Genomic DNA, 26,056 nt, shown 5'->3' with positions numbered 1-26,056 from the left:
CATAAATTTTAGCCTCCACTTTATCACAATTGAAGTTACAGTGAACTAATTCTATTGGACGGAGCATCCGCTTTTGAAAATTAAATTCAGCGAGACGACACCAGACATATTTTGACAGATGGAACTAATTCTGGAGAGTACGTAGCATCGCGCGTAATTACAAAGCTTTACGTGCGAATCTGTCGTTTCTAAGAATATATGAGTTCTATAACAATCTCTTTCATCTTAGATTGTTTTGTTAGAGAAGTACTAATCTTTTTTTCTTGCTTATGACAAGCCATTCTTCACATCTCATAAAATATTTGTTACTATATTTTATTGCCCGCGAGAAAAATATTTTTTCACATTTAAATTAAATAAAAATACGTTAAAATTTATAATTAGATGAAAATTTCATAAAGATTATATTAATCGTGAGATATAAAATTAAAATAAACTCGAAATACAGCTAAAATATTATCAAAGCTTGGAATTGTATCAATTAGCGTAAAACTTGTGAAATTTTCATGCAATTGTAAATTTTTATGTGTTTTTATTTTATAATTTTATTTACATATGCATATAGATAAATATGAAAGATAATAAATCTACCAATGCTGAAAAAAGAATATTTGCGTCAATGATCGATCAGATAATGATCTGTTCGTCAAATTATCCGTTACGGACGATTAATCTCGAATGAGGAACTTCATCATTGTCAGAGTTAATTAGTAGAACAGTATCTCTAATGTTGTTTACAATATTCGCATATAAATATATTATTAAAAATAACATATTACGTATAAATTTTGATTAGCGAAAATCAAATTTTTATACATTTGTGTTATATATCTTTAACGATATTTTATATTTAATAATATTTCATATTGTCGCAAAATACAATTTAAAACTATAAAAATATGACATGTACACAGCACATGTAATTAAAAACTTGCATATGAAATAGATGCGATCGCAGTGAGAAGAAAAAAATGGCATTGTGGAGCTTTTATAAAAAAAAGCATTTTTGTGATTTACGGAAAACGATGAACTCATTGCCACGGAGTAAAATGACTTATGGAACATTTTGCATAATATAGTCAATGCCGTCCGTATTTTTCTCGAGCAGAGAGACTTTATCCTTAAATTTAGTTTGTAAACTAAAAAAAAAAAAGGTATGAATCCCTTGTATTGCGAACGTTAAGTAAATTAATGCGCACCATCTTTACCGTCGAGAGTCGAGAATGGCAAAATAGGTGGGAGATGCGAGGTAATAAATATCAAGCAACTAAACGTTACTACCGAACCGAGGTAGTAGAAACTTCAGGCAAAACAAATGAATGCAGCAGTATCCACGGTGAATCCTGTTCTACCAGTCGCGTGATGATAGACGACAAAAAAGCATAACTAACATATGAATAATTTCCTTTCCCCTAGACGCTCAGTGATTTCATGAAAAGTTATTTAATTTCACACCGTAGGCTTTATACACAGGCTTTATGCATAGTTTGGTAAAAACAACTTTTAACGATTTTTTTTTTTTTTAACTTTATTCGTAATGCATCGTTCATTTTCACTAACTACTGAAATATAAACTTGATGTATAATGTGCGCGCGGCGCATGAATTAAATTGCAGCGGAAAACCATTGTAATAAAAAACCAATTAGATTTTATGATATAGCATGTGAAAAATATTTTTACAGGAAACGCGAGTAATGTAATACTCATTGGAGTGTTCGGAGGATTATACGTAAAACGATCTTGAAAGCGTGAAGGGCTGATAACGCTCTTCTTACAGCTTGCATCAAGTAAATTCCAGTTTGCGCCTGCATTATCTCGACTGCTTAGCGATAAATATTTCACGTCAGCGTTTCGCTTCGCACTCGTACGGTACATTGGAAAGCCATTATGCTCGGTCTCGTCCTTTCTCTTTCTCTCATATGTATCCGTCTTGTGTTCGCGATTTACGCACCGCTGCATCCTGTCGATCCACAGTAGCTACGTTCTAATCCACGTTACCGCCAAATTTGCTGCCTCCTTCGTGATCATTAGTCGTTGGCGAAGTGGATGATTGAAAATTATTGCGATTGGGAGTTTGCCAAAAAAACGATTACGAAGAAAAACAGAAGCTCTCTCTCTCTCTCTGTCCGAAATTTATTTTAGATATGTCGAGGATAAAAACGAAGATTCAACTGGAATAGTTTCACTGTATTTAGATTTTAAACATAAATTTGCGTACTTGTCGTGTCACTTTTAACATTTTCTATAGAACATTGAAATTAAAGTTATAACAATCTTTTAATTTCTGGATAAGAAATATTCTTAAAAAATGTTTTCTCTACTCTTTAACTGCAAACGAAAATTAATATATTAATTTAAATTCTGTCGGATAATTTTGGCACAGATTTCCACTTGGTCCGTGGATGATGTACATTTAATAGTTAAATATCCAAAAAAAAACTGAGATTTGCTGGCTGAAATTCCAATCTTGCCAAATGGAGCTTTGTTATTCACTAGACCATCGTGACACTGAATAAGGGATTACGCTTTTGGCAATGGGGCTACCGCAACAGGAAGCTTACGCTGACGGTTAGATTATTTTTTTTAAATCTCTTTGTCATAGAATGTCAGTTATGCATTATGTCATTGAATTTAGTAAGACTATTTAGTAAGACTATTAATTATAGCATGTTACTTCGAAAAAAAGATTTTAGAATTATTTAGTTTGTAAAATTATATTAGAAACAGCGATCAGAAACGTTTCGATCGTTTATGACCTAAAATTCTTCCTCCTTATCACAAAGTTTTCAATCTTTGCTAAAAGAAGGGTATTCGCGTGTTTACAAAATAAACATCTCTTCTTTAGAGAAATGCAGGATTGCATAAAAATTCAGCCGCATTTGTGATCAAGTCCCAAGTACTTTCCGTTGAAACGTTCCTTATCATTATTATCGCTTAATTACATGTGCGACTACCGTTGCGCGAGTTCGGCCGGGGCTTAGGGCTGAAATTTATGCGAGTGATTCGCGACGGTACTCTTCGCTCGAGTTCTCTTGCAACGCGTCGCCCGCGGAGATGCAATTTTGAAGGCAATTTAACTTGAGCCACAGGAGCAAGCGTAAGCTATGGGCAAATGTTTACTGTGAAAATCGTTATAGTCCTTCCGAAAGCTTCCGGATCGTGCTCTCACGAGTGTGTTCTCTCTCTCTCTCTCTCTCTCTCTCTCTCTCTCTCTCTCTCTCTCTCTCTCTCTCCCTCCCCCTCTCTTTTTCTCTCTAGAAGAACAAAAATGTCTCATACGCGTGGTCGCCTAATCCTCCTATTCGCTGGCTCGTGTCCTGCTTTTCACTTTATCGGAGTCTTTTTATCTAGAAGGTTTTTCCTTACATATGCTCATGTAGTTACAATATAGACGGTTTTGCCAATATTTTACCGCAAGCAATATAAAATGCGGTTCATCTGACATTAAAAACATTTCGAAGCTTTCTTTGATTGCGCATTTCGTCGAATTCTTCGTTCCGATTGATCGATCAAATGCATCGGAGCATTGTAGTGTCAAGCGGTCCCTGTGAACCGGAGCCATAGACAATCATGAAAGTTTAAATCAGCAACATTTATCGTTGTCCTTCCGGTTGAAAACTCTTGTGCATTTGTAGCACTATACATAAATAATGAACTTGAAACTCAACTACTTCGTACGTATATACCATATTGACAATCTGCAAACCAATTTGCAAACGCGTCTAATATGCGCATATAATATAATATTGTTATTGTACAAATAAATGACTATTTTTAAATTAAAATTATGTAACTATTTTTAAATTGAAATTATGTAACTGAAGTTATATTCCTCTTATTCCAGTCTTCGAGTCGACAATATTAGATATTTATATAGCGCGAGCTCTGCACAAACCCTTCCCCTCTCCCTTTTCCATTTTCTTCAATAACGGAAGAATGCAAATATCATCTCTTTTTTTTTTGAAAAATAAAGTATTATATTAATAAAACCTATTATTACATTTTACATTAAAATTGAGCTCAAATCCACAAATCGAGATACACATTCTACAACACATTATATAATAATAAATAATTTCAGAGAACTGTAGCGTAAGGCTATATATGTGAATAAATAAAAGGTATAAAGAGAGAAATTAATGAAAATCGGAAATGATAATTAGCATTTTATGACCAAACGAATATGATCATTGCATATATAAACAAATAGTGGCTAATATTGGTACATTTTCAAAGCTTTTGCAACCGTAAATCTCTCTCTGATGACAAAGCTACAAATTAATATAAATTTATTATTTGTTATTAAGAAATTGATATGCATAATTGCATAATTGGACGACATGAATACGATTCCAATTAATTACTTAGAAAAGTATCTCACTTTCACATATCCTACACTTTCATTTTGTAGATATTACTTCTACTAATATCATGAATTATTTACAGGCAACATAAATGATACATTAAAAACCAAAACTTGTTTATAAAATTTAGCATTTCTATTATTTGTTTTAAAGAAAATAATTATACTTGATATTCTCGCAATTGATCATTGATTCTACACCTATTCTTTGTATATCGATATTAAAAATCAATAATTTTATTTAATCAATTTAGGTCGATTAATTGGAGCGAGATCTAACTGTATATTAATTTGTTTTACTGATTCTATTTTCTTATTAAGTTCATTGTAATATGTAATATTTGCCCGATTTATTCTTCACCATAGGGCGAAATACTTTACCTTTTGTCAGAACACGTATCGGGCTTCCTTAAATAATGGAGAAATTCCTGAGTTTCTCGAGTAATAACAGCCGAGCATTCCGACTCTGTAATATCGCCCTTCCTCTCAGCACCTCCCACACTACCTTACATTTTACTCGCCTTTACTATAGCACCTTCGCGTCTTTTGTCAGTACCGTCGGTACTCTCTTGCGAGTACGCGCGCACCCACCTTCTTCACTTCCCGTCATAGTAAAGCCTTTTGAAGCAGGTTTACAGGAACGAGTCTTGACAAAGCGTACAAAATATCGTTTTCCTAGCTTAAACACTTTGGTATATTAAATAATCAATAATGTCGCATTTGTAAAAGCTGCTTCCTGCTTGCTTCTTCTCGCTTGCTTTTTATTCTTTAATATTTATCTCGTTATTCGGCGAATAAAACACTTCCGCTTAAAATAAAGTTAAATGTACTATGTGCACGAAATAAAGTGCGATGCGTCTCTTGTATGCGTTCTATAGTTCACGTAAACGAGATTTACGGCACCGCCTTCTCATTCGCGCCAAATATTGGACCGTCTAAAACAATAAAAACAAGATTTATGATGTACTATAAATTAACCATTTCTACGGGTATGTCACCTCACTGTGTAAACTCTTGCGTATATTCTTAGAAAATATATGACAGAAATTCGCGCTTTATCCTGCCGAAAAAGAAAATATGAGAATATGAAATTCATAACATTTTCAATCTTCACATTCTTTCCAACAAGCTTTGTATATTACTGACCTGCTTTGTATATTACTGACCTGTAAAATAAATATATACTGCAGATAAAATCCGCCAAATATCTTTTAATAAAGTTGCTTAATCTTTACATGTAACTTAATTTTTATCGTGTAAGATGACGTAAGAAAGCATTTTTATAATTCTGTTAAAATTATGAAAATTCTGTTTGATCACATTTTGTATATATATGCGTGCACTTCTATATACGTAAGAAATTATAAATGGATTATATGCGTGCGTGCGTGTGTGTGTGTGTATGTGTGTGTGTGTGTGTAACAATTTATAAAACTTACAATTAATATTACATACAGAAATATTCTAGAAAGAGAATTATTTTAGAAAGCATTCGTGCACAGTAGTTCTAATCAATGAATGATCAGACATAGAGAGACGAATTCACCTATCTTTTATGGTATCTAATTATTTGCTGATTAGAACTACTGTGCGCAAATATTTTAAAACAATTCCAGTTTATTTTCCAGTTTATATATGAAAAATCTACATTATGAATAATTAAATATTAAAAAGTACGTTAAATATGAACAATTAAATTATGATATTCGTACGATTGTGCAATAAAAAGGAAATGGCTTTTAAAAATATATATCATAAAAATTATTCTTGACAAAATATTTTTTATCAAATAGATGATTCATTATAATTATTTTTCTACTAAAATCAACATTTTTTAATATTTAATTACAAATATTGCAATTTATATATACATAAGTACAATTATAATTATACAACTAATTAAAGACAAATCTTGGTCACAGTTGAATCTTGCTAATATTTATTGTCTTACATTTAATATATCTTTCTAATTGTAAGTTTATTAATAATAATGATATTAACAAATATTTGTTATCTATTTCTTCCAAATGTAAAAAATGTATTATGACAAATAATATCTCAACCAAAGATCTAGCCTGAAACTTCTTGACTTTCCGAGAATTATTTATTTTATAACTGTGTTTTAAGACTGAAAATTTATTTGGCGCGCAGTTTAATAAATTTAAAAAGACAAAATACAGAAATATCAGATCAAAAATCCATCTAATATTTTAAGTCAAACTAGGCTTGTCTTTAATTTATAGTTGTTTGACATGTTGGTTTATGTTCTTTCTTATTATTATTTACAAATAATTAGGATTTATTATAAAAAAATATAATTGAGATAGAAAAATAATTTTTCTATTTTTGAATGATTAATAGACGATGATAAAATATTCTTGCAATTTGATATTATTTATGTCATAAATTATAATATAACAAATAGGTATAATTAACAACTTACTACAAACTTTTACTACTCTCTACTTTTTCATCGTTTTTTTATTATCAACTAAATGCAAAACCCAATTTACTATTCTCCAAGCTATTCTCTTTGAATAACGTAATCCTTTATCTATCTATGCGCGTTGTATTTTATTTCGTAGAAGTCTTCTTTGCATTTTCAACTATTCACAAATTCTTGGAACCGAGTTAGTTGCTCTTTTATAGTGCACTTTACGGTCTTTTGGAAGAAATTCAGTTTTAAAAGAATTCTAGGGCGTACCGGTGATTGTACGACGCATTATCCTTCTTTTTCCTTCTGCTCTTTGCTCATCGATAAAGCCAACACGGGCAAGATGATTTGCACCGATACAAAATGTCACGAAGAAGCCGCTCTTTCATTATACCTTATATCACAAGACTCTTCTAAGAAATTCGAAAATAGTATATCAAAAGCTAGAAATTCAATAAAAAATGTAGAAATGTGATTAAAAATATGAAAGTAGATACGGAATTGGAAGATATTGCCGTAATTACTTTCAGAAATTATTTAAATTTTTATAAAGTAATTTAGTTTAACAGCATGAGAATATAATAAAATTACAAAGCTAAAAAATCTAAACGTTATTACGGAAACTAACGGAACGGAGGATATTTATGCTTTTGGCTTACAAGATTAATCGAAAAATGGAAATCACTTTTCTTTATTCATCATTCTATTGAATACCAATTACGAAAATAAAAATGTAATATGAAGCAGAGAAGTGTAAAGAACGTAAATAATGGATTATTTAAATGAATAAAATGAATAAAATACTAGACTATAAATAAAAAGTAAGTTAGGTCTAACGAAATAATTTAACTCTTTATCAAACACACACACACACACACACAAGTCTATAAGGGAGTTTGATTAAAATTGAACTGACAGTCCGAAACTTATTACGGAATCTAACGAGAACACCTATATATCGCATCCACAAGATCGATCAAGAGACGGGAATTACTTTCCCTTTAATCACCGTTCTATCGGCTATGAAAATAAAAATGCTGCGGTCGCACAGCGACTGCCTCTCGAGAGAATTTCTGCCTTGCACACACACACACGCACACACACACACACACACACACACACACACATTTTAGCTTCTTTTTTTCCTTGAACCGTACGGAAGTGAATCGGTTCGAGGAAGTGTTCGGAAAAGTGAGAGGAACGATGGCGTGCGCGCGCACGCCCGCGCTTCAGAGAGTAAGGTGTCCTTATAAAGAGCGGTCGTAAAGTGCTGAACGTCGCTTAAAGGGTCGTCGTCGGGCCGCTGTTACTTCGAGAAGAGCACTTTGCACTATTACCAATACACGAAACATGACGATGCCGACGGGAAATAGAGTCGAAGGGCGGAGGCGCCAGCTATCTTTTAAGTTGGATCTCTCCTAGTCGATCTCACCTTCATAGCTTTCGTTTGACGAAAAATGTTCTTATTCCCTGTGTTCTCACTCGCGACCCGCCTGTTTTATACGTGATCCGTATTCTACTTTAGCGTATAAAGGTATCACGCTGTAAGAATACTAATATTATTTCGATATAGCGCGTAGAGTTTATCGAGTCTGATCTCGAGAGAATTTTAATGCAAAAGCATTTGTTTGAAATAAAGAACAGACGTCTGTTATTTCTTGTTAACACTTGCTTTGACTTTTAAAATATAAGATGCGATACCGCTTTTGTTTTAACACTAAAACTTCTTTATTTTTAAACACGTAATCTTGTTACGTATTTAAAATTTTTTGAGAAATAATAGTAGATGTGTAACAAGTGCGGAAGGAAGATCAGCTATTTCCTACGAGTGCATTCACCCGCACGAGTTGAAAGAAACCGATCAGCACGCGTTGCTTATTTTATTTTTTGGTACCTGTGCGTCGAAATGTGGTCCCTTGAGTGCATTGGATTCTCACAAATTGACAGGTTAGCCAAGCTTTGCTTAGCGAAAGTGACAGTAATCCTACGAGAGTTACCACATACGTGTCGCCAAATGACGTGCATGTGTTAACGACGCAAGTGTAGTAACGAAAGCAAAGGTGTGGAAAAATGATCAAGTGAGAATAGTCGTGCAGTACAAATTTCTATTGGGAGGATAAAAACAGTACAGTGATGAGTACTTGTCCCGCGAGAAATTGGCGACTTTCTACACGAAAAAGTGACACGAAAAGGACTGCTTTCAACGCTTTATGACAAAAATGTTTTTATTTCTCTAATACATTTAACTTATTAGTATATTTATCAAAAAATGTATTACAAGAAATTCTATTACAGTTATTTATATATATATTAATAAGAAAATTAATTTTTTAAATATTTTAACTACATTAATTAGAATTTTATTATAAAACATGACAAAAATTATACTTTGTTAATCGAATATCCAAAACCATTTGAAAAATTGAAATGTGAAAGTCTCATCTTAACACATGCCAACGAATTTTCGAATGGACAGCCGTGGTTTAAAAAAAAAAAGCGAATCAATCTTACTTAAGAAACAATACCGTGTATTTTGCCCCGCCACGAGACACGCCCGAGTAGATTATTCAAAAATTATTGCTTGTCACTGAGGACGTGCATCGACTGGATGCTACGTGAAAGTTTTCGCGATGTTTCGCCCTTATCCAGGACGCGGATGACAGGCGATCAATCCTGATGTCGGAAACTCGAGGAGTTCTATCACGTTGGCGAAATTGATTTAAAGACCCGCGTCGTAATCCTTTCGTTGAGAGAACCGCCGTGCCGCGTCGGCGAGAGAGAGAGAGAGAGAGAGAGAGAGAGAGTAGCGAGAGGCTCCCATTAATGTAGAATAAGCAAAGTCGGCGGGGCTTTATATAATGTTGTCGCGCGCACAACACATTTACCCGGCGCATACAAATTGCTTTGTCTTGGCGGCTATTTTTCTCACCCCCGACCGAGGACGATCGAGGCAAATACGTTCGGCGGAATTTCCCTTTACGACCGTTCTCTTTACACCATCTAATCCTCCTCGTAAAAGCCGGCGCTCGTGGCGCAGCAGCTTCGTTTGCTGCTTATAGAACGCCGCGAGGAAGAGTTTGCGAAAAGCTTCGAGGCGTTACGAATAAAAGGAGGGATCTCGCGCTCGGGGTGAAATTGAGACGAGATTTCAGCACGCGGATTTCGGCGGGAAACAAATCGCGCACGCGTTTCGCGAGCGTTATCGAGCTCCCAGCGGCGACATAAATTCGATAGCACGTTCATCGCGGCAATGCGATCGTTTTCAAACGAATATATATGTACATACGACACGACGCGAATATTATTTGAAATGTATATCGTACAATCGGCTTTTTATCTTACGTACCGCGATAACGTAAATGGCACACCCGACAAATTGATATTTTTCAATATATCGTTGAAAAATAAATCTCTTTATTTTTCAGAGCTTACCGCAAACACCAGCCGGTGGTGCTGGTGGAAAAGCAAGCGGGAGTGCCGGTTCGAGCGCTGGAATGGTCAATGGTGCCGATCATGAAAGCATCCGGGATGGTGCTGGCATAGATACAGAGCTCGTAAGTATACAGTTCAGTTAAGTAATACTTGTACAATTTTTGTGTTTATAATTTGTCAAACAAATTATATTAAAAATTATATTATATGGTGGAGTCTCGTTTCTTCGCAATATTATTTGAAGTCTTAGTACACAGGATGTTCAAGAATTTACGAATCAAGATACTAAAGCAAGTTTTCGAAAAATTAAGTAAAATAGCTATTTGTAATTTTTCATTCCAAGCAGTAGTTTTTGAGATGTAAAGATTTGAAACTGAAAATTCATAAACTGAAAATTCATAAATTGTAGTCGCATATGTATGTTAGTGACAGGTGACCATTATAATCTCTGATACTACTTAAAATAACAACTGTTTAAAACTATTTAATTTTTTCAAAACTTTTTTTGCTATATAATATTTTAATTTGTGATTTTTGGGACTCCTTGTATATTATTAGTTAAAATAATCTGTGAAAATTGAAGCGACAGTAACAGTTACCAAAAAAAAAAAATGCATTACGCATTTTATGAATTGTGAATAAAACTTTTTGCGCAATAACTAGTAGAATTATTTAAACTTTTTCTGCAGTAAGTATTAAATATATAATAACAATGGTTAGAACTCTTCGTATTTCTAAAACTTGATTCGACAAGTATCATTTATTATTCGGTTAGGTGGTTAGGTTAATGAGTTTCAGCAGGCAAAACGCCATCGTTCAAGTAACGAAATGAAAGTAGAACAAACCATTTCCTTCCTTTGTCGATAACTCGGAAAAGTTTCTCGCAAGTGTGCCACCGCGACAAAAGTTTTATCATGGCAAAAGAACCGACCAACAAAGCGGCTATTCGCTACGCTGAGTGCCATTGTTTATTTCGTTCTACTTCGAGCGAACCCCTTTATTGCTATGTACCAGGTAAAGATCTCCAAATAAAAAAAGAGAGTAAAAAGAACTCGTATCATGTTATGGAAAATCATTGTAATTACGTCGAACTCATAGAAGTCACTCTATATGCAAAAATTCTATTTAACATTATACGTACAGATGCGCCCCAATTTGAATTTATGAATCTTTGGTTTTTCTGAGATTAATAAAGGTTAATAAAAATTCTTTCCGAATTTACATTGGATAACAAAAGCGGAATTGCGCGTTGGTGTAGTGATGATATTAAATAACTGAGTATAAGTCTCTTGCTCAGTTTTTATCATAAGGGAAGAGATAATCCGCGCGTGAGAGGATTAAAGAATATTACGGCGTTCACGTGCATAATAAAATAAGTCAGGAGGGAAAAGGAAAGGGAAACAGCAAGATTCCGGAAAGTATGCAATACGGGAATCTAACAGTAGGAGCTAGCTGGAATTCAGGAATTAAGCGATTACTTCCGAAGTTAACCATTGTTCCCGGCAGTCCATCAATCCGCCTCTCCGACGATTTCTCCCTGCCGTTTTTTCGCACGTCGATCCATTCGTACGGAATTAAAACCGTTATCTGCGTCCCTCCACCCGCCTCACCGAGGTTCCAAAAAGCAGAGGGATGGGCAGTAAAGACTGTATGAGGGTTGAAATTCACGGGCGAACATCAGACAAAAGGGGGTGCGAACAGAGATGGAACTGACTGGTCATCCGCAGTTTTTGCAATCTAACGATGTATATGAGATTTCGCCGATACATCATTGTTGTGATGCTGTTATGTTTATTATTATTGTTATTATTTGTTTTTTTAAATTAACATTTCTTGATTTTATTATATTTTTTATCTGTATGTATATCCCCTAAGTTTTTATATACAATTGGAGAATAATATGTACATATTTCTCATTTGCTATAATTAAAAAATTATAATTTTTTAATCTGCAAAGAAAAAGAATTCCGAGTGAATACATTGTAAGTAAAGAGTTAATGTTTTTATTCCTCTACAATGTATATCAGTAAATCAAACTAGTATTAACCAAAATTGCATTGAAAAATAATAAAAGTATGTAACATTTTAATGATTCAAAACATGTAAATTAAAAAATTTTATTTTCTTAGTTATGTTGTTGTATAAACAATATATAGTTTAAATAACTATATATTGAACATTAATCTTGCCAATAAAATATTTATACAAAAGTATCTTTGTTATATATAATATCTAGCTTTTCTAGAATAATTAATTAAATGTTTATAATTTGAAATTATATTGACAAAGAACCGTTTAAGGAAATATTATACGTTAGAGCACGTAACTGATGTTTTAAAAGAATTTCATTCTTTTAAACACGTATACATAACATGTAAGTTGTAACGATGACTATCTTTATAAGATCCAAATAGATTGTTAGGTCGATATTACTTGTCTAGCTTTATATGGGTATTTTTAATCAAACTTCCGCAAAAGCTCACGCCTACCGTGATTGCTCGCTCCGAAATGTCGGACGCTACGATAGGCGTCAACAATTTTTTCATCGCTTTTCCCATTTCTCTCCGTGCTCTTCCTCTTTTCCACCTCGGTTGGATTTTTTGCAATTTTTTTCGATGTCTATCGATTTACATGCGCCAGCAAAATCGACAATGCTTACGTCGTTTGCTGCGCTCGTCTAGCAGTTTATAATCGAAAAGCGGTAGTATACGAGTTTCGGTGGGACAGCAGGCCAAATGAAGTCGGGCACGTTTTATTGTGCTTACTATGACTCGTTGTCCTGTTTCCCGGATGTTCCGATATATTGAAGCGTCTCGCCTCTCGTGGCCATCTTTACGTATTTGCGTATTCATCTCTGCGCACGATCATATGACAGAAGTAAAATTGGAAAACACGGCACACTGAAATCTACAATATATTTATATCTCGCATATTCCCCTGTCGATGTCTGTAATACGTAGCATTCAGAAATTGCAATGCATTTTTCTTTATGCTCTTTTTCAAATAAATACACACACACACAAATGTTTAATATAAAATTTGACTTTCAAATTTTAATTATACTCTCTTTTCCCGACTAAATTGTTTTTTTTTATCACTTTTTTGATAATGCAAAAAATGTCAATTAGCAGTTAATTAGTAATAAATATAGCATACATTCACACACGTATAGCTTAATATTAACTTAATAACTTAATGTACGTCATTGAGAATTTACGAACGAATTTTAACTAAATTATTATGTATTTTCATGTATAATTTATAATATAAACTATACTCTCTTATAGTTCTAAATTGACAGTGTGTCTTATTATTTTTTAAGTTTTGTACTTTTGGTATTTTGAATTAGATTTACATACTACAAATCGTTACGTGCTGTTTAGTTTATTAATTTATATAATTTTTTTATATTTCTTAAATTTAATATTCAAACGTTGAGTGATGTTTCTTTTATTACACGATTAAAGAAAATAATATTAAGAAGTGCATATAATAATATAATTAAATTAAATTTATTTTAAAAAGTGTATTAAAAATTCTTATAATCCTATCTGGAATTTTAAACGAAATTTCTAAGAAGTCTGGAAATTTTCAGGGAATTCTTTTACGGGATTGAAATAAACACCTGTTTAAACTCTTACTAGACAGAAATGTGTACCTTAAGTTGCTTCGCGTTTTTCTTTTATTATTACAAAATTATTATATAAAACCAGAAAAACGGAAAATTAGAAATATAAATTAATTTCAATATTTAGAAATATAGCGCAATAACGCTACTACTGTTATTTTGTTTCGGTTTGCCATGAATCCGTACAAAGAAGAACTAATTTCGTAATTAACAATCCAAGTCTTTTCACGAAGAAAGAAAAGTACATGTGTTACTCTTTATGTTTTACAAAGCACTGTGATTTACTTCACCATTTATCAGAGTGGTATATATAGTGGTATTTTGTTGCATTACCTTCTTGGAATATAGTAGTATAAACGTATTATTACCTCTAAGGGTCAGTTCTTTATTTATTTAGAAAATAATTAAGATAGATGCTTACCTGACCGGTAAGTTTACCAAGAAGGTAAAATAATCTACTCTAACTAAATTATAAAGTTAAATTACACACATTTTTAACAAGACACAAGAAATCACTAAATTTAAATAATGTGCATAATTTTGTAAAGTTTTCTACTTACTAGCAATTATTTTTATTTACAATATGTTCGGACAAAAGATTTTCTTTAATATTTTTGATTTTTTTTAAAAAAAGAATTAATGTTCCTGGGGTAAGTCGTCCTTTAAATCGAACTTTTTTGTTCTTTTCCTCGATCGAAAGACCTCCCGAACGCATTTAGGGACGACACAGACGAATCACGAGCGTAAAGGTCTATCCTGCATGTCTTGTAGCAATTCTCTGAAGCAAAGAAACCAATTCCCTTGCCATTATGCCGCCAATTTATTTTCTGTCTACCCCCAGGTTATACTAATCTTGAAACCTCTCACAGAGGCGAGCGTTATCGCTAAAGTTGCATCTAACAATAAGTGGAACAAATTATTCGTAAATATTCAACGTTGCTTTTTAAACTTTGCCCACATTTCGCTCTTCCTATTTTACTCTAACTCGGGGAGAGAAGACAGGGACAGAAGAGAAAGAGAAATTATTACTGTTTGTTACGTTCGTGCAGGCAAAGTCGAGAAATCTTATGAAGATGCGTACAATACGTTCGCTAATGCGGATTGTTCCGGCGCTCGCATATTTGCTTAATTAAAAGGTAGATTAGCGAAATGTCTGGCTGAAGTTGCAAGTAACAATACGCGCAGTATTGTGATTATGCAAATTTCTTTAATTTCTCCGAGCCATCTGCGACGAGCGTTAATGTCGTGTAATAAAGGGACCGAGTTGTAGAGAAGAGTACCTTTTACACTGCTTGCATCAGGACATTTTTTTTAAACCAAGATTTCCGCAACTATGAACTAACGAACATTTAAAATACTATGCAAAAACATAATTAACGATGGTATATATACAAAGATAGGACAGACTTAACATATGGACTAGTAGTAAGAAGTATAAATTCTTTTGATTCTTATAATTAGAAATAGTTTTTTAAATTTGTCTTTTTTTTTCAACAACCCTTATACTTTTCTACAACACGCTTGGAAAAAATGTAACGTTTAAAAATATATTTACATTGATTGCAAACCCTCTAACTTATAAGCTCAGTTTTACTTTCCAAGTTATGTGATTATAAAAAATTAAAGAATTAACTTATCTATCAAAGTACAAACTTTTGTACTTCAACATTGTTCTATAAAATTTTATATTCAGTATTCTCTCTCCACGTCCTTGAAAGAAAAGCAAGAGAGAAAAGCAATTATATAAGTGCTCGATGTAACAACATGAGAGAGGCGTCAAACTTTATTAAGTCAGATACATAAAAACCACAGTCGGCCAATATAGAGAAGTAGAGGCACGTTTGTCGAAGAAAAAAAGGAATATGTGGTAGATGAAAAGGATGGAAGAGGAAAAAAAAAAGGCCCCCGGGAGGGAGGGGGGCCGCTGTATAACAAAGAAACGCTGGGTAACGCTCGGGCTTTGAATTCACGACCCTACCCTCTGCATCCCCCGTTATTTTCTATCTGCCCGGCATTATGCATTTTTCTTCGACTATATCACGAAAAACGTTGGTAAAACGTTTCATACTCGCATTCACAAGTGGCCGCGAATCCGCTTTATTAAACCCTTCAAGCGTTCGGGAGCGCGCACGCGAATTACAGAGGTATTATGACGCGGTAACATTTGGTAGAAGCGATAAATACGTGGATGAAGAGCATAATTCTAATTAAGGAATAAATGGAAAGAAGTAAAATCCTAAGCTTTTAAATGAAGGAAAATTAAAATATGATAACTGCACATAACGTGATGCAAATTTATGCAGATCTCCGAAAAGTTCTTTCACTGTTAAAGTTATGAAAATAATTGTTAGTTGTACAAAATTGTTACTTGTTAAATTTTTCGTCAAGAAGGTCGCATCTTTACATAATTTGTAAAGCATATATAAAACATTGTTTTATGTTTTAAGAAAATGACTATACGTTTCATGTTTTAGAATATTACTGAAAATGGATTGTTTATCTAATAGAAAATCATCTCGCGCAACATGCAATTTCTACAACACAAGTTCATGTTTCCATCCTTTTGATCGATGGAGCTTCCAACTATTTTGAGTCCTTCGTCTTGAGACTATCGGATTATTCTATAAGACGGTTTACATTCTGCAGTCACTGCGGAATAGGATAACGTTTCAGCGATGTAATACTATGCTAAATACGCTACGTAACGCTCACATAATCTCGGGATATCCAGATCTCGGATAGGAAGAATGTTACAGTGCCAGGGAGACAAGGCTTTTGTTGCAAGTAATATGCTTGAATCATAAATCAAAGAAATGAACCATTAATAAACTTGTCCTCGTATCTCGTTCACATTATTTCAACATTCTTCTGGCTCAAAGAAATGATCTTTATACCTACTAGTGATTTTTATCATTCTTTTGTTCGATGTAACGTATATAATTAGCACTCTTCTAGTACAATTTAGATAATTTTTCTTTTGATTCTTCTGCAGAATCAATTTTTTGAATAACATGTAATATGTAATATTTGAGAAAGTACGAATAATATACTTGGCCTATTGCTGTGATTAACTTTTATTTATTTTTATTAAAACTAATTAAATTCTTTTTGTTTATGTGCACACGCAAATAAACCTACTTTAATTTTTAATTTAACTTGTACTACGAATTACTTACAAGCGACTTAAAGTTTTATAAAATTAATTGATAATATGTCTACCTTTTTTTAGATTTGGATATTATCATATATTAACCATATTATGTATGTAATTTATGAAAGAAGGTTTAGTCAATTATATTTGTCATTAATTGATATTAGCTAAATTTTATTTTGTCTAATGTTATTATTTTATTATAATAGTTCTGTAAACACTACTTAAACTTAGTTATCGAAATCTATATATATTTATATATGTATAAGCAATTTTTATGTTACATAATATACATAATTTTTTATTATGTTTAATTTTTTAGAAATACTTTTCATACATGCTTCTGACACCACATTTTATAATAAGTACCACATTTCATACATTTCATCCCATTAATAAGCCATGTAAAGCGAGCGAAATTGTATCACAGATGTTAAAAGCTTTATTCAAAGTACAAAGGAACCTCTCAGAATACCGTGCGTTCTTTTCATTTTTTCGTTTGATTAATTCCGCTTACAAAATGTTCTCGTACTTTGTTCCTTAGGCTTTTGCATTTCTGTCCCGTATGGCCTTGAGAATTATATCTTTTTTTTCTTTCCTTTTTAAATAAAATTGAGTTAAACTTTCCATCAACCTGCAAGAAACTTTACCCCATTCTTTTTGGTTCTTCTAATTTTTCATCAGTTTTATGATTAGTCTTTACAGGAACAACGTCACCATTTCAAAAAGAGTGTTTTACTTACTTTTTTATCATGTCTGATTTTACTTGTATTACACCTTTTATTTGTTTTCTAATAAGTAGAGTTATCTAATTGCATTGTCTTATACGGTGTATATTTTATCATTAGAGATTGCTTCTAGAAATTTTTCTAATCGTCGAACAATTCGATTATTATATTTTCCTCATATTTATGAAAAAAATAAAAAACACATTGATATTTATTATATTATATTTATTATATACTATAATTTTATGCGATAGGAAAGATAGTAAAGTATTGGAATGTGTGATATATGTTAAATGTGTTGAAAGATGATATAAACACATATATATAATATTTAATTGATATACTAATGCACTAATATTATTATATGTTTAATTAATATTTAACCATAAGAAAGGAAAAGAAGAAAAGAAAATAACACAAGCAACACAAATAAAAATGTAATTACATAATTTTGAATCAACCATACAACGTAGACTGTTATTAATTGTAATATAATTGTAGAAACAAAAAGAAGGAAATAACTGTATTGTACTTGATGCTGAAGTTGCTTAAAGGGATTATGTAGTTTAATTTCTTTCTGAAAACAAACATAACCCGAATTGAGAAAAGAGAAACCAGGAACAACACTAGAGTATTCACTTTGTTACTTGCAGTTACTGGAAAATAGGTGGCACGGATGGAAACGCTTTACGACCTGTGGAAACTTCGTAATAGTACCGTACTGTTACGACCTCCCGCCCTCCGTTTCAATAAACTAATTGAACCTAAAACTTCACAAAGCCACGTAAAGTCCTAGTCGAACAATATTCATCCGCCATCATAAAATACTACATCACAAAGTTGAAGTTAAACTAGTGACATTTATTAGGAAATGATTATGAATAAAGGTTTTAAAACGAGAGCCCACGCTCTTTAGAAAAAATAACGACAATTATAAAAATTGACAAATGAACAGTGTTAATTCTTAAACTATCAAAATAAGACAAAAGTCTCGTTATTTATTAATTTTTATTAACAAAAATTTTTAGTAAATAATATTTAAAATTTTTCTTGAAATAAGAATATGGTAATTTAAAAGTTTCCGTAACGTTAAGTAAGAGAATGTGAGTCTAGTTCCATTTTCATTGCTTACAAAGATTACGCAATGTTTTGCAGAAATTTAATTCTAGTGAATGCGCGCGTTAGAGGAAAGTATGTTAAACTAAAACAAGTTCCAAGAACGAATGCACATTATTGAGATAATCAAATTACCTTCAGTTAAATCAGTTAAAGGGGGTGAGAAAAAGAGGGAGAGAAAATTTAAAATAGTATGTAGTACATGAGCGGTTAAGGTAGATTTTCACACTTTTGCATTATCCCGGCCGATGTTGAAAGTTTCTATGCCGCTCACGAGTTGAGGTGAGAACTTTATCTCGTCGATGTTGAATTAACGAAAGTTAAGGTTAAGCCATTTAAATCCTTTACATATGGATCACATCGGTTTATATCAGTTACTCGAATGTTTTCAGAACACAACGGAAGAAATGCATAAAAATAATGTACCTACCTGCATATGAACAAAAATGTAACATCCGGAGAAGAAAGTCTGTCTTTATTAATTATGATTATAATCCATTAATAATTGATTACTGATTACGTTTATAAAATATTTGATATCCATTTTATGAACCACACAATTGACTGGTTATTGGTAAGCTCACAAGCACGTACAATTTTGTAAGAAGTATAATGTGTACGAGCATGCGAGCGTGTCGAGAATTCGGCAACGAGCGGTGTGCGAGTATTTTCGTTTGTTTTTAAAAAATGAAGCGTGCAAGAGAATTTTCGAGCGAGACGAGCGGATATTCCCAGAGAGTCAAGTCGCGAGAACAGTAAATTAATTAAAGGCCACTTGCACCAAACTCTGATTAACTTAATCGTTGATTAGTCTATTGGAATTGACCAATCGTATTTGTCGTTAAGCAAAATTAACAAATGCGATTGGTCAATTCCAATGGACTAATCAACGATTAAGTTAATCAGAGTTTGGTGCAAGTGGCCCTAAGAATTCTGTTTAGCTTCGAGCAACGATTCGCAAACTGAAAGTTGTTTAAAGCGCTGTTCGAGTTTGTGAGATTTACTCTTATTTCCTTAATAAACATTTAAAACATTATCTCCTACAATTTTGTTCATACTTAATATCTTTGGTTACACGTAAATCGCAAATTTATGCACATTTCCGGAATGGTATTGTCGATTACCGGGATAATCGGATGCGCCAAGAACTTGAACGGCCGTTTATAGAGGAAATATTACCCCGTCAATGTCGCATTAAGACGCAATAAGTTTAAGTTGGAATCCAATTTGAACACCCGACAGCTTGTTAGAGCTTACCTCGGCTGTGAGTGCAACTTTGGCGATGCGCAGATTTAGCATTCGCCAACTTTGAAACGAGCTAACTCAAAAGCGCGTTTTGCGGAGGCGTTCGACAGTAGGTACCCACCAAGCAAATTCTACATTCCGCACACGTTTATTCATGAAAATCCCGCGTACCGTATCACGGGACAATGTAAAACTGCACGTTGGAAAAAACGCAAGAGATTCCAAAATTAGACACTAGCTTGTAATGCGTATATAAACGTCACGTGAAATATTATGTGTGTACAGAGAAAAATCTAAAATCTCTTTTTCTTCTTGCTCAAAATGTAAACAATCGAAAAAGGATAATTTGATTGATCTATGACTACTTATACTAGAAAAAGAATTCGGATCATTATAAAATAATGAAATTTATATATGTAATTTAAGTACATAAATTACGTTATTATATTGATTTTAATTTTTTTTAAGGCTTTCTACTGTTTTATGAGAATTAAGACAGTGTATAACCCTGTATATTTTGTACAAATGTTTATAACAATTAGCAGAATAGAACAAAAATTGCTTTTATTACTCCACAGTTGTTATTTAAAAAAATATATATTTTTAAGACTGCACATGCATTCTGCTAAAAAAAATTAATCTTTAATAGAAAATTTTTAAAAACAGGAATATTTTAAAATATTTTAAAATACAGTTTAAACAAAAAATCCTTTTTTCCATTAGACTTTATTTCAGAAAATGTTTATTTTCTGAATGATATTACTCGTAAATTAATCATTATTATCATTATTGTAATAATAGATTAGAGTAAACAGATATAAAGTAAATTAATAATATTATCGGAATTTATTGCGGATAGTACGCTAAATTCCCAGCCTTATCGCGTTACCTAACACGTATACTGTTTCAGGCTTTGGTGTACCGAGATGGCAACCTCGTCTCAGGCTCACTCGAAGCGTTAGTGCAGCATATGGTGCCTACGGAGGAATATTATCCCGATCGGGCGTATCTTTTTGCCTTTTTACTGAGCGCCAGGCTCTTCATCAAGCCACACGAGCTTTTGGGTGAAGTTTGCGCTCTCTGCGAGCATCAGCAGAATCTGAATGGAGAGGGCGGTAAGGTGAGCATCAATGTACTATCAATCTACGAAGTGATACGATGCCCTACACTGACACATCACGCATCCAAAGCGAAGGCCGTGAATTATTGAACTCTACTTATTGAAATGTAAAGATCACTGAAATTTTGTCTAGTTTTTCTGAAACTCCTCTCTGTTGTCTCTTCCTCTATTGTCATATTCCGTTAAAAAAGTAACGATATCGTCACTTTTTTTATAATAATCGTTACCGTCACTTTTTTATAATAACGGCATTACTCGCGACTCGTTACTTTTTATCCCTGGTATATCTCAGTACTCTGATTTCATTTTTTTTCTCCCCATCACTTCATTTAGATTCCGAAATACATTTTGCTCCCCGCAACAAAAAAGTTCCCCTCGTCATTGGAAAACGATAAAGTATCCATACGTATTCCAGGAACGACTGCATCGTTTCGTGCCGCGGCTGGTGCAGCTGCTGGCGGAATGGACGGAAACATTCCCATACGACTTCCGGGATGAGAGGGTGATGGGCCACGTTAGGTCCATCACGCAGAAAGTCGCCGCGGTCGACGCCGCGGCCAGGCAGGAAGTTTCGGCGCTGCTGCAAAACTTGCTGGTACGACTGACGGCTCTGGAAAGGTACGAGGAAGGCCTGGCCAGACTGGCGACCGAGGCAGCGACGGAGCAGCTTACACAGGTTCGTCGAGTTTCGGTACAAGCGCCCATTTGCGGCCGTCAGCTTGCATTTCGCTGTCCCACCTCGGCTTAGTTAGTGGCTTAGCGCGACGTTTTCCAAACTACCAGCGTCGCTCCGATCTCTCTCTCTCTCTCTCCCTCTCTCTCTCTTTCTCTCTCTGAGATTGTGCGTGAAACCTGTGCATGATAATACTTGTCTTTATTTCATTCGGACGAAAAATAGGAAAGTACTCCCTTAGGGAAATTTACTTTAAATGAAGTTAAAGTTTTAAAAATTACCTTACCAATCTAAAAGTTTACTGAATAAATTTTTAGGTAATTTTTAGATAATTTAAGGTATGTAAAAGGTTAACCTAAAGTAATTCAAGCCTTTTCCCAAGGGCTATAATAATGCAAATTCAGCAATCAGTATAAATAATCAAAATTCAACGATAACAAAGACTTTTTTTCTCACAGACCCGTTTCTATCAACTGACTCAACTTTAATCTCAATTTAACTTACTCTTTATCTTTTTCTAATTTTTGGCGTAAGATAACAAGTTAAATCGAGATTAAAGTTAAATCTACGTTGGTAAAAACGGGTCATAGAGAAGTTCATCGAAATGATGCATACGCCAGTCGATGACAAGACGGTGATTTTTTTTATGTTAACAGTTACATAATCTCCTAATATATTAGGGTGATACTTGTTAGTTGAAGAAACTAAACTCTTATTCCGCATATGGCAAACTTACAGTCACACGTACACAAATCGTATCGTCAGTCTCGTAGTTAGATTATTCAGAATTACATCTTACTCTACCAAAATAAGATTTTGTATGTAAATCATAATAAAGGAGATCATAAGCTTAGCCTAAAATAATAGGAGAAAGAGTACTCGGTCAATCGTGCATTGACCCGAGCGCCGCATTATTCCGCAATTTCAATATGGATTTTACTCGCGTAACCGACTCGCCATGTTGCAAAGCCCGATTACTTGGTTTACCGTAATCACATCGACCCTTCGAGGACTTTCAGCATAATGAAGCGATAATATTCCTCCTCCCCTCAGGTAACATCCCTCCCCCTCCCGTCCCTCTCTTATGCATTCTCTCTCACTTCCGACCGTTCCGCACACACACACACTCAACTACCCCTCCCCCCTCCCCAGGCACACACGCACACATACACATGGATTGCTGTATCATGGCTGGTTACGTTACACGCGTTGTGGCATCGGTGCTACCATTCACGTGCGTGTATCGCACACGTGCGCGTCTCGATCGAAATGCATAAACTTGGACGTCCACGTACGCGTATACGCGTGCACTTTGCGCGGTTGGTCTAACCCTGTTAGCGCAGTTTCCATGCCGGGAGACGTTAACCATTCCGTTAATTTGATTATCGCGTGCCTATCTGCCGCTTGTATCACCCGCTAATAGGTAATTTGCAGCTACATTAGTTAGTTAAATATACCGGACGGTGTCATGTGTGGCTAATCAGTACGAAATTGTGTGGCTGCGAATTGTGTGGCTGCGCAAACCTTTGTATGCTGCGTGAATCGTTTTCCGTAAACGCACGAAGGATTACGACGATATTAAAAAGCGGAATTTTTTATGGGGTGGCGATAACACTTATGTACTGAAAAAAAAAAGGTTTGATATTTGTAACTGTAATTATGGTGAAAAATTGTGATTAACAGATCCATTTTTATTGTCAAAGTTATAATGTTGATAGTAATAATCTTATGTTTATAGTTCTATCAACTGTAACAAAATTTTACTATAAATATATTGGAATGACTTTAAATATTAATATAGTAAAATATTTTTTAAAAAGTAGATAGTAAAATGAAATATGTTTCTGCCATTCACTTGCTCCGGTCGGTTTACGCGTTTTAAAAAATGGAGAATGGAAATTTGACCGTTCGAAATAAGGAAAAGTCGCCAATGTTAATAAATTTAATTTATTCAATATTCGGTGCTCTTCAATTATTACTATATATTTTTTGATGTGACGCGTTCATTATCTCGTGTCATTTACACTAAGGAGAACGTGATCATCGATAAACCTAAACAAAATAAATACATTTCTATTTAAACATAATTATAGTGAACATAACTTTTAATATTCACTTATTTTGCGTAGTAATAATAACAGCTATAATTTTTATGATGACAATCATAAAACAACTGTTTAAAAAATCGTCGAAAATTGTGCCGAGAATAATAAAAGAGATTTTAAAACATATTAAGGACTTGATTAAAATTTTTTATTAAAATAGGTTTTTTAAAATTAAATTATTAGAAATGTGCAAACTTTTTATATATAATTGAGTATAAATTTTAGCAATTGCTAAATTTTATTTTTAAACGTGATTATAAACCAATTTTTTTAATTGTGTTTCTATTGAAAAATGAAAAGACTATATATCTTGTAAAAAAAATCAAAAGCACCTCGAGATTAAGAGATTGTTAAAATTTATTAAAATTACTTTTTTATTTATACATCATATTTGGTAAATGGTTTAGAACATGTGTAAAATTACTTTCAACTCTGAATCGGATTATCCGCCGAAATACTAGCACTAAAGCAATATAAATGGTGAGTTAAGGGAAATCTATGTTCAACTTACGCACGCAATAATTCTGCCATGAATACAAAATAACTGTTACGTATGGGTTGAACAAAATTGAGGGAGTAAAATTATTCATATGTTTAAAACGAAAATTTCCAGTTAAACCTACTAGATAGAATTTTCGGTGAATTTGCTTCAAAGAATATTAAAACGGTATTTGCTGATTGTATGGTAAACATCGCACAATTTCTATAAGAAAATAAAACATTTTCAAGCACAATTTTTCAAATATAAAAACGTAGTTTCTCTTTTCTAAAACTCGCGATCAATATCGATGCATATCGATTTATGTAAACGATGCAATAAAGATACAATAATAATTTACATTATCCTTTATAACATTCTTTTGCTGTAAACTTACTGAAAAGCTCAGTATGAACTATATATAATTCTTGTTTATTCTAACAACTTTTTGTTTATAAAGTAGAAAAAATCTAGAAATAAAGAAAAAATATCGTACACACATTCGTTAAAAATTTCTTTGTTTTTATATCAAAATATTGTACATTAGCAAAAGTCACAGCAATATTTAATTATATTTGCTTTAAAATATACTATGATCTGTAATTATTACTTATCTCTTCAAAACAAACTGGAAAAAAGATGCAAGTTTGTATAAATAAAAAAGGAAGATACTAAAAAAATAGAAGATGAAAAGACGAGACAGAAAGAGCAGCTTGTGAAGCTTCGACTTATTAAACCGCAAATTCGTTTCGGCACGTTTCTCAACTCGTTTTGTACGTGCCACGACGACAGCAACTATAACGTGGAAGAGTTACAACTCTTAAAATCAATACCGATCTTAATATCTTAATATCTCTCTCTCTCTCTCTCTCTCTCTCTCTCTCTCTCTCTCTCTCTCTTTGTTCTAATTTTTTATTATTTAATTATTTTTATTAAATTTTTCTCATAATTTTAATCGAATTTTATGTTTTTTCTTAAGGATTCGTATACATTCTATAAATTATAACATAATACAATATTTACTGTTGTTTAACAAATATCGGGCGTTATTTTTAATTAGAAAACGCGAAAAGAAATATTAAACTTATGTTTGATTAAAATTTTTGTACTTTTATACTTGTTGATTTTGAAATATAATTACGTTACTTTACCCGTCAACATAACGATACAAATAATCCCAAGCGTAAAGAGTTGAATTATTAGTTTGCCGTACTTTCACAGCAGTCGTTCGTTACGTGTCACACCGGAGAAAGACCATTTCTTTTTGCTCAAGGCGAGAAGTAACTTACGAGACCAATCATGAGTTTTTGATATTTGTTTTCTTTCTATCGAGCAACTTCTCTAAGTGCATCCTATATCGAAAGATAGTAGAAACACCTTAAGTTCATGATTGCATCCTCTTCGTCTTCGTTAGAAATTTCGTTTTAACTCCTAATTTATTTTCTCTTCGTCGATTTTGTTCTCTTAAAATGAAACTGCATGAGAAAATGTGGCTTGTGCGCATACCATTTTTTGTTACAAGTTATCTACTCGCTTTGCTTTACTTCAAAATTACTTTTTCCGGGCTTTTTCTCGAGAGAGA

At 33.1% G+C, this 26,056-nt stretch overlaps 1 protein-coding gene across 3 annotated transcripts in view; it reads left to right on the top strand.

The window, feature by feature from the left end:
• Positions 1 to 26,056, top strand: part of LOC105832483 — a 330,229-nt gene that overhangs the window by 291,770 nt on the left and 12,403 nt on the right. For all 3 annotated transcript variants that reach the window (XM_028194181.2, XM_028194180.2, XM_028194179.2), the window contains exons 5-7: positions 10,224 to 10,352; positions 21,009 to 21,218; positions 21,634 to 21,894. In XM_028194181.2, coding sequence (XP_028049982.1) covers positions 10,224 to 10,352; positions 21,009 to 21,218; positions 21,634 to 21,894 — 600 coding nt within the window. The remainder of the gene's footprint in view (positions 1 to 10,223; positions 10,353 to 21,008; positions 21,219 to 21,633; positions 21,895 to 26,056) is intronic.

Source organism: Monomorium pharaonis, chromosome 2 (assembly GCF_013373865.1).
Source record: "Monomorium pharaonis isolate MP-MQ-018 chromosome 2, ASM1337386v2, whole genome shotgun sequence".
NCBI classification, from domain to species: domain Eukaryota; kingdom Metazoa; phylum Arthropoda; class Insecta; order Hymenoptera; family Formicidae; genus Monomorium; species Monomorium pharaonis.
Note: the sequence above shows the minus strand (reverse complement) of the source record. Positions and strands in the feature narration are given on the sequence as shown.